A 10,847-nucleotide genomic window follows, 5' to 3' on the forward strand; every position below is an offset into this window, starting at 1 on the left:
GAAATTATATTAAAATACTGTACAGCTTTACACAAAATAACTGACAGAAATACAATATCATTACTATATTACAAATTAAAGAAACAGTATTTAATATATAGTCAATTCTAGTACACACAACTCAAATAATCAAAAATAAAATACAAAAACATTTTAACATAATAATAAAAGAATAAAGTTAATTCAACTAAACTGTTCAATACAGAATAGATTTTAGTGAATTTACAGGAAATGCGCCCTCCTGTGGTCAAATTCCACAAGTACAGCTAATTAACGCCAGTTACACGTGTTGTAAACAATGTTCGACGATTACACTTGATCTCTCGACATCAGACAGATTAAAAAGAGCATTATCTGCTCATAACACTCATTTATAAGCTGCTGCTTTAAACCATCAACAAAACGATGCAAACCAGAACCGCAGATTCTCTCTATCAGTCACTTTAAAGCAAAGGTAAAAGCTGAGAACTCACCTGTCGTTACAGTATTGCGCATGCGCGACCTGCCGTGTTTGATCACGTGACTCTGCGTTTTCCAAAATAAATCTATTTAATTTAAATAAGTGATTTTATGTAATTATTTTGCTTATTTTCAGTGCGACTGATTAATCTTTCAGACAACTGTGATCTTCCATCTCCCTGTGTTTGTGTGGTAATGTTCTTCATAGATGACATTTTCATGATGGATTCATACCTCACATTCAATTCATTTGTGTATTATATTATATTATATTATATTATATTATATTATATTATATTATATTATATTATATCATATTATATTATATAATTTTTCTGTCATTTATTTTGTTTTTAATGCCGTTTTTGATTTGCTGTAAGTTACAGATTTCACCACAGGAGGGCGCATTTCCTCTAAAATCACTCACACTATATTTCATATTTTATTTTTATTTTACTGGATTTTGCTCATTCTGTTGTGTTCTATTTTATTTATAAATACATTTTCTCTAAAATCACTACTATACGTATATATATATACATATACATATATATATATATATATATACATACATATATATATATATATATATATATATATATATATATATATATATATATATATATATATATATATATATATATATATATATATATACATATATATATATATATATATATACATATATATATATATATATATATATATATATGTATATATATATATATATATATATATATATATATATATATATATATATATATATATATATATATGTATATATATATATATATATATATATATATATATATATATTTTTTTTTTTTTTTTTTTTTTTTTTTTATGTATATGAGCAATTATACAATATGGAATAAATTTAAGTTAATTCACAGGAAATGCAATTATACAATAATATAATATAATATAATATAATATAATATAATATAATATAATATAATATAATATAATATAATATAATATAATTGTGCTGGATCATCTACTAAATATTAGTATTCAGAATCCATAAGTTCATGCCTAGTCATTTAGCTTCTTTTCAATTGTTGTTGCCATAGAAACATTCTGACAGTTAAAATCAGTTATTTGCCTCATTTAAAAAGAACACCCTACAACAAGACACTTACAATCCCTCATCCTGTGATCATCTGTAGAAGCATTGTCTGTAAGTTTATTATCTGTTTGTGTTTATATTCTATTTCAGATATTATTGTTATGTACATAGATGACTATAGCTCACTTTATGCACATCTTTTTACATAGTTTCACTCTCTTCAACATACTCAATGTGGCATGGAATAAAGCAGCATTCCTCCACAATCTCACGTGTTGAATCTCATCTCTAACTTTGGCAAGAGAGACGCCGGAGTGAGGGCAGAACAATAATATAATATAATATAGACCCCTGATATATAGGAACTAAGCTGAGGAAAAATTTATGAATAATATAAAATAATCCAATTCAATGAAAAGTGTTACGTATTTAGTGGTTCCTACTCAACTAAATCAAACAAAAATAATGAAAAGATATTTATACATAAAATACAGTACAATGATATAAGCAAATCTAACTAATTTAATACAAATATTAAATATTGAGTGAATTTTTGTGAATTTGTATTTTGGTGATTTTACAGAAAAACACAAATTAGAGAAAATAAAATATTGTACAGCATTAAACTACATATCTGACAGAAAAATAATATAATATAAAATAATATAATAAAACAAATTATTGTATAATTCAAATTATTATATCGCAATTAAAATCATTATATTATTACTAAATATTATATAATAAAATAATATGATACAATACATAAAATACAAATTAATCAAATGAACATTATTAAATATATAGTTAATTCTAGTCAACTAAACCAAAATAAAATTAAACATACAACACAAACAAAAGACAATAGAACAGAATAAGCTAAATCTAATAAAACAAGAATAAAATATTTAATATAGTATGTAGTGGATGTAGAGGAAATGCGCCCTCCTGTGGTGAAATCCACCAATTACAGAATATCAAGAACTTCTCAGCAGTGGATATTAATAATAAAAAATGGTTTTGAAATAATTACTGTAGGAAATGTACTGAATGTTTCCATGCAACGTGATATTTACCTAATTATCTAATGATTTTGGCCATAAAATCGATAGTTTATATTATAGCTTACCCATTAATTATAAACACAAACATAATACAATAACTTAAGCTGCATCAATTAATGAATTAAACTATACAGAATTGAATGGAAAGGGACTAAGCCGAGAAGAAAACGAGTTAATGAACATTGAATGGATTTTAGTGAATTTACAGAAAATGCGCCCTCCTGTGGTGAAATTCTGTACAGCATTAAACACAAAATAACCGACAAATATAAAATCATATAATATAATATAAATTAATTAAAGGAAATTACACAATATATTTTGGGAATGATAGTTAACTACAATGAAATAATCTAAAATAAAATTTAAACAAAAATATCGTAGAATAGAATAAAATAACACAGAATAAGCAAAGTCTAATAAATAAGGAGATATTCAATATTTTAGTGAATGTAGAGGAAATGCGCCCTCCTGTGGTCAATATCGCGAGTTACACAACATCACATATTGTACATGATTAAACTCAAAATAACTGACAGAAAAATAACACACTCTAAAATAATAAATCAATATAACACACTGTACTGTTACTATTTACAGATCTGTTATTAACATTTAAGTAGTTTGCAATAATATAATGTATAAACTACATATCTAATAATAATAATCAAGTTAATATCATTCAAATAAATTGAAGAAAATTGATTACACATACAGGAAAATCTACTTTTTATTTTTATTTAATTTTCATTTAATTTAAGAAAAAAATAGTTTCATATGAACTGAAATCTACTAAAAACAATAATCAAAAATAAATTATATATATATGTGTGTGTGTGTGTGTGTGTGTGTGTGTGTGTGTGTGTGTGTGTCTATATATACACAATGACAAAATAAAAATAACTAAATTATTAAATATGGAATGGAATTTGTGCTTTTACAGATTTAAAACAATTAAACAGATTTCAGCGTTAAGCTTGCGTCTTTCTGGCCGCACGCAGTACAAAACATCTCACGGTGAGAGTTGTGCGTGCCTTTCAGTGCAATGTCAACAAAAGATCCAACAGTTAATCTAAATAGCTACTTACCTAATAAAGCCTTATATACCTTAAAGCTTGAATTTACATTAGACCTGATAACATTGAAACCATGATTATTCTTCAGACTATAATCGTACAACTAAATCTATAATTGTTGCATCACTAATTGTTTTGCAGTTCAAAACATCACATATGAATGTGTCTGAATGTAGAAGAAGCCTACTTCAGCAATGCACTGCTTTTGTTGTGCTCTGAAATACAACATTTGAATGTTTGTAAAAAATAAAGAAAGAAGAAAAAGTCAATTGGACAATGCAGTGATATTATGTAGTTTCAAAATACAATATATTAACATTTTAATGTAAAAAAAGCCAACCTGGGTGTCTAAAGGAGCAAAACTATACAGCATTTGGGCTTTTATATGCTGTTGTGTTATCACTCATATAGCAAGTTATATCTCTCCGGCCCTTCGTTTAAGATGCTTTTCATGAACCGGCCCCCATGACAGACTAATTAAATAGCCCTGTAATATAATATAATAATACAAATTAATTAACAGATTATTAAATATACAGTACATTCTAGTAAAATAAATTAATTTCAACAACTTTTTACAAGTATTACAAATAAAATACTACAGAAAGAGCAAAAGTCAATTAATTAAATGCAAATATTAAAAAGAGAGTGGCTTTTAGTGAATTTACTGAAAATGCGCCCTCCTGTGGTGAAATTACCGAAATACAGTTAATAAAACACTGTACAGCATTACATACAAAACAACTGCCACAATATAATATAATATAATATAATATAATATAATATAATATAATATAATATAATATAATATAATATAATAAATTATAATATAATATAATATAATATAATAAATTATAATATAATATAATATAATATAAAACAATACAATATGATATAATACAATACAATACAATATAATATATATAAAAAAGTGAAATACAGTTAATCAAATACTGTACAGCATTACATACAAAAAACTGCCACAAAATAAAATAATGTAATATAATACAATATAATATAATATAAAAATAGTGAAATACAAATGATTTTTTAAACAGTACAATCTAGTAAAATAAATTCAACTAAACAAAAAATAAATCTTTAAAACAATATTATAAATGAAATACAATACGGCAGAATAAACAAAATAACGAATATAAAATATCAAATATAGAATGTATTTTACTGCGTTTACAGGAAATGCGCCCTCCTGTGGTGGAACTAGCGAAGTACAGCAAATCCAATACTGTACAGCATTAAACACAAAATAACTGACAGAAAAATCATATAATATAATCGCATATTATATAATGTATTTCACTATTTTGTAATATAATTTAAATGTTTTAATTATTATTACACTAATTAATTAATTGAAAAAAACAACGATTAAATATCAATCTATTCATTATAGTTTTGAATTAATTTAAGGAAATGATTTAGCATATAGTAAATTATAGTGAAATACAATGAAATAAAATAATCAAAAATATAATTATATATATATATATATATATATATATATATATATATATGTATGTGTATATATATATATATATATATATATATATATATATATATAGATATAGATATAGATAGAGAGAGAGAGAGAGAGAGAGAGAGAGAGAGAGAGAGAGCAAAATAGAAAATGCAAAATTCTAAACAAACTAAAATAAAAATAATAAATTTTGGGCCAGTGACGTCATCACAGTTACAGGAAATGCGCCCTCCTGTGGTCAAATTCCACAATCACAGCTAATTAACGCCAGTTCCACGTGTTTTAAACAATGTTCGACGATTACACTTGATCTCTCGACAACAGACAGATTAAAAAGAGCATTATCTGCTCATAACACTCATTTATAAGCTGCTGCTTTAAACCATCAACAAAAGATGCAAACCGGAACCGCAGATTCTCTCTATCAGTCACTTTAAAGCAAAGGTAAAAGCTGAGATGCACTCACCTGCTCCATTACAGTGTTGCGCATGCGCGACCTGCTGCCGTGTTTGATCACGTGACTCTACGTTTTACAAATTAAATCTATTTAATTTAAATAAGTGATTTTATGTAAATATTTTGCTTATTTTCAGTGTGACTGATTAATCTATTTAAAACACAACTGTGATCTTCCATCTCCCTGTGTTTGTATATTAATGTTCATCAGTGACGACATTTTCATAATGGATTCATACCAAGTCATACCTCACATTCAATTCATTTGTATATTATATTATATTGTATTATATTGTATTATATTATATTTTTATATAATATAATATTATGTTTTTTTCTGTCAGTTAGTGACTGTTTAATGCTGTTTTTGATTTGCTGTAAGTTACAGATTTCACCACAGGAGGGCGCATTACCTCTAAAATCACTAAAACACAAGGTCAATAGAATCTCTTCTATATTTAATTTTGTTTAATTCATTTTCTATATATTTTAAAATTGTGTTTTTTTTGTTATATATAACATTAATAATATATAAGCAATTATACAAACTGGAATACATTTAAGTGAATTGACAGGAAATGCAATTATAAGAAAATGAATTATAATGTAATATAGACCCCTGATATATAGGAACTAAGCTGAGGAAAAATGAAGGAATAATATAATATAATCCAATTGAATGAAAAGTCTTAAATATTTAATGGATCCTACACATCTAAACTAAACACAAAATATTGAAAAGGTATTTATAAATAAAATAGACTGCAATAATATAAGTAAAAATTACTAATTAAATACAAATATTAAATATTGAGTGAATTTTTGTGAATTTAGATTTTGGTCATTTTAGAAAAAAACGCAAATTATAGAAAATAAAATATTGCACAGCATTAAACACTGCATATCTGACAGAAATATAATAAAATATCATAATACAATATTACTAATGAATTGAATAATTCATATTATTAATAAATAATTATAAGATTACAATTAAAATGATTCTACTATTACAAAATAATATATAATAATATACTATGATAATACATAAAATACAAACTAATCAAAGTAACGTAATTAAATATATAGTGAATTCTAGTAAATTAAACTAAAATAGAATAAAAAATAAAATCATAAGATAACAGAACAGAATAAGCTAAATCTAATAAAATAAGAATAAAATATTCAATATAGTATGTAGTGGATGTAGAGGAAATGCGCCCTTCTGTGGTGAAATCCGCCAATTACAGAAGATCAAGAACTTCTCGGCAGTGGATATTAATAATAAAAAATGGTTTTGAAATAATTACGGTAGGAAATGTTACCATGCAACGTGATATTCACCTAATTATTTAATGATTTTTGCCATAAAATCGATAGTTTATATTTTAGCTTACTCATTAATTATAAATACAAAATATTACAATAACTTAAGCTGCATCAATTATTAAATTAAACGATTCAGTATTGAATGGATTTTAGAGAATTTAGAGAAAATGCGCCCTCCTGTGGTGAAATTCTGTACAGCTTTACACAAAATGCCTGACAGAAATACAACATCATTAATACAATACAAAAGAAAGAAAAATTATTAAATAATCCATTTTTGTAAACTAAATTAAAATAATCTAAAATAAGACACATTTTTTACATAAAACACAACAATAAAAGAATAAATCAGTTAATTCAACAAAACTGTTCAATACAGAATATTTTAGTGAATTTACAGGAAATGCGCCCTCCTGTGGTCAAATTCCACAATCACAGCTAATTAACGCCAGATCCACGTGTTTTAAACAATGTTCGACAATTAAACTTGATCTCTTCACATCAGACAGATTAAAAAGAGTATTGACTGCTCATACCTTTCATTAATAAGCTGCTGCTTTGAACCATCAACAAAACGATGCAAACCGGAGTTTGTATTCTCTCTATCAGTCACTTTAAAGCAAAGGTAAAAGCTGAGATGCACTCACCTGTCGTTCCAGTACTGCGCACGCGCGACCTGCTGCGTGTCTGATCACGTGACTCTGCGTTTTACAAAACAAAATATTTCATTTAAATATGTGATTTTATCTAAAAATTCTGTTTATTTCCAGTGCAACTGATTAATTTGACACATAATCGTGATTTTCCATCTCCCTGTCTTTGTATATTAATGTTCTTCAGTGATGACATTTTCATAATAGATTCATACCACACATTCAATTAATTTGTGTATTATATTATATATTTTATTATATTATATTATATTATATTATATTATATTATATTATATTATATTATATTATATTATATATTATATTATATTATATTATATTATATTATATTATATATTATATTATATTATGTTATATTATATATTATAATATATTGTATTATATTATATTATGTTATGTTATATTATATATTATGTTATATTATGTTATATTATATTATATTATATTATATTATATTTCTGTCAGTTACTTTGTGTTTAACGCTGTACAGTATTTGATTTGCTGTAATTTGCGCATGTCACCACAGGAGGGCTAAAAGTCATGCTATATTTCATATATTCTTATTTTACTGGATTTTGCTCATTCTGTTGTGTTCAATTTTACTTAGAAATACATTTTCTCTAAAATCACCCAAACAAAACTTCAATAAAATCTATTATGTTTCAATTATTTAATCAATTCCATAATTAAAGCTTAATCTACTATTTTCATTCATTCATTTTCTTTTCAGCTAAGTCCCTTTATTATTCTATTAATAAATTATTATACAAGGAATTATATAATGTACAATAAATTCAACTGAATTTACATAAAACGCAATTATAATATAATCAAATATAATATATAGACTCCTAATATATAAGAGACTAAGCTAAGGAAAAAATAATGAATGAATGTATGAATGAAAAATGTATTATAATACAAATTAATTTAATGCAAAGTGTTACATGTTTAGTGGATTCTTGTAATCCAAACTAAATAAAAAATAATGAAATTATATTTATAAATAAAATAGAATACAATAATATAAGCAAAATCAAATAATTGAATAAAAATATTAAATATTAAGTCAATTTTTGTCAATTTGTGTTTTACAAAATTTCTGCAATTCCAAAAAATTGTACAGTATTAAACACAAAATAACTGACAGAAAAAATATGTTTTATAATATAATATAAAATAATATAATAATAAAAATGTATTGAATGTGTTGAAATGTATTTGTGTTATATTATTGTATTAAAATTAAAATTAGTATAATATTATATAATTGTATTAATACAATATATTATTACATTATTTAATTTAAATAATTGAAGGAAATTTATTAAATATATACTAAATTTTAGTAAACTAAAGTTGAATAAAATAAAATAATCAAAATAAAATAAAAACAAAATACAAATAAAATACAACAAAATAAAATAAGCAAAATCCAATAAAATAAGAACAAAATCTTACATTTAGCATGTGGTGAAAATACTATGGTGAATGCAGAGGAAGCGCGCCCTCCTGTGGTGAAACTCGCGATTTACAGCTTATAAATACTGCACAGACTAAATACCTTACACTAGTTCTCAGCAACGGATGTTATAAAAATGGTTAAGAAATAATTACGGTAGGAAATTTACTAAATGTTTGCATGGAACCTGATCTTTACTGAATTATATCATGAGTTTTGCCATAAAGTCGAAAGTTTCTATAATCGATAGACTCATACGTCCTTTTGTGACTGCTTTTGTGCATCAGGGTCACATTTATGCAATTAATATGTTTTTATTTGAACCATAGTCTGTATATATGACATATGCTTAATGTATTTTGAACTACATAATAATAATAATAATTACTACAAAATTATTTTGAAGTCTCGCTGCTGGAGACCGTCAGTCTCACCAGCGCCTCCAGCGGCCAGGAGAAAACAAACGTGTTTTAATTAACAACGTTTAAACATATACGCTTATTTTAAACAATTTATTTCATGATAAAATTAATAAACCTTGTATACAACTGCTCACTCGCATAGATAAATGTGCAGATATTAATATTCGGCGAATTATTCAGGAAGTGACGTGTTCAGGCGCCCGTATGTAAGTGACGTGTCTCAATCCCGGAATTCAGCGCAGAAACTCTCCAGACGCGGACAGATTCAGCATAAACACTCAATAATCAACACTATAAATGTAAGTAATTGTATGTGTTTAACTGTAGCCTGTCAATGCATCAGTAACACGAGCAGTTTAAATGTGTTGTTTATATAACTCGTGTCGTTCAGTCACATCTGACAGATATGATGCTGCACTCGTTCATCCATTGATCAGTCTATTATGATGCTCATTAAAGTTCTTGAGTGCCATTATTGCCAAATAAGATGATTATAATACCTAATTGTGTGTTTCGTAGCATATTGTGGCGTTACAATTATTACAGTATTTCGCTGATTGATTACATGCGCGGAGACAGTCTGTATATCTCTATATAAACGCAAACATTACATTAAATTACATTGTGTGTGTAAATGTATGTATTTAAACCTGCGTCTGTGTGTGTAAATATGTGTAAAACGTCGTAATGTCACTCATGGAGTCGTTAGCATAAATAGGCCTCACTGAAGTTCATGTAATGTATGAATGTGATGTGCAATAGTGTAAGAGTAAAGGAAAGCAGCTTTACCGCAGTGCATTGAGGTTATTAAAGCTTCTTTGTGCTTCAGATGGTGACAGACGTGCAGCTTGCCATCTTTGCCAACATGCTGGGCGTCTCGCTCTTCCTGCTGGTGGTCCTCTACCATTATGTGGCTGTCAATAATCCCAAGAAACTGGAGTGAGGGGTGAGAAGTGAACACACACACTCATATACACACACACACACACACACACACACACACACACACACACACACACACACACACACACTCATATACACAGTCATACAGGCATAGAAAGAGATATGCACAGATATTCACACAGGCAAACACGCATGCACTCACAAACACAAACAGACACTCATACAGACAGACGCAGAGAATAACACACACACACAGAAAGAGCTTCATGGGTCTCCTCCTCATAACAGTGTGTTTTCTCCTCCTGCAGGGTGTGTGTGTGTGGAGCAGCGGAGGATCATCCAGATGTACATTTTGCCTTTTGTATGAAAACGATGTGAATAAAATGTCAGAGCGAGAGAGAGTCATCTTCTGCCTGTCAATAATGCAGCACTCGCTTC

General features: G+C 26.6%; 1 protein-coding gene and 1 long non-coding RNA gene across 2 annotated transcripts in view; one reads left to right on the top strand and one right to left on the bottom strand.

Annotated features, from left to right (window-relative positions):
• si:ch211-286m4.1 overlaps positions 1-5,665 on the bottom strand; it is a 30,960-nt gene extending 25,295 nt beyond the window's left edge. The window contains exons 1-2 of the long non-coding RNA XR_012401674.1: positions 5,633-5,665; positions 474-525 (exon numbers count right to left, since the gene is read on the bottom strand). This is a non-coding gene — a long non-coding RNA (si:ch211-286m4.1). The remainder of the gene's footprint in view (positions 1-473; positions 526-5,632) is intronic.
• A 4,033-nt stretch (positions 5,666-9,698) lies between these two features.
• ost4 (oligosaccharyltransferase complex subunit 4 (non-catalytic)) lies at positions 9,699-10,837 on the top strand. The gene is made up of 3 exons (NM_001302743.1): positions 9,699-9,805; positions 10,336-10,452; positions 10,718-10,837. Exon 2 carries the CDS (start codon positions 10,336-10,338, stop codon positions 10,447-10,449), a length of 114 nt encoding a protein of 37 aa, NP_001289672.1. The 5' UTR covers positions 9,699-9,805; the 3' UTR covers positions 10,450-10,452; positions 10,718-10,837.
• Positions 10,838-10,847: the final 10 nt, after the last annotated feature.

Source organism: Danio rerio, chromosome 4 (assembly GCF_049306965.1).
Source record: "Danio rerio strain Tuebingen ecotype United States chromosome 4, GRCz12tu, whole genome shotgun sequence".
NCBI lineage: Eukaryota > Metazoa > Chordata > Actinopteri > Cypriniformes > Danionidae > Danio > Danio rerio.

Coding starts and splice junctions, on each gene's coding strand:
- ost4 (NM_001302743.1), top strand. CDS start 10,336: ATGGTGACAGACGTGCAGCTTGCCATCTTTGCCAACATGCTGGGCGTC.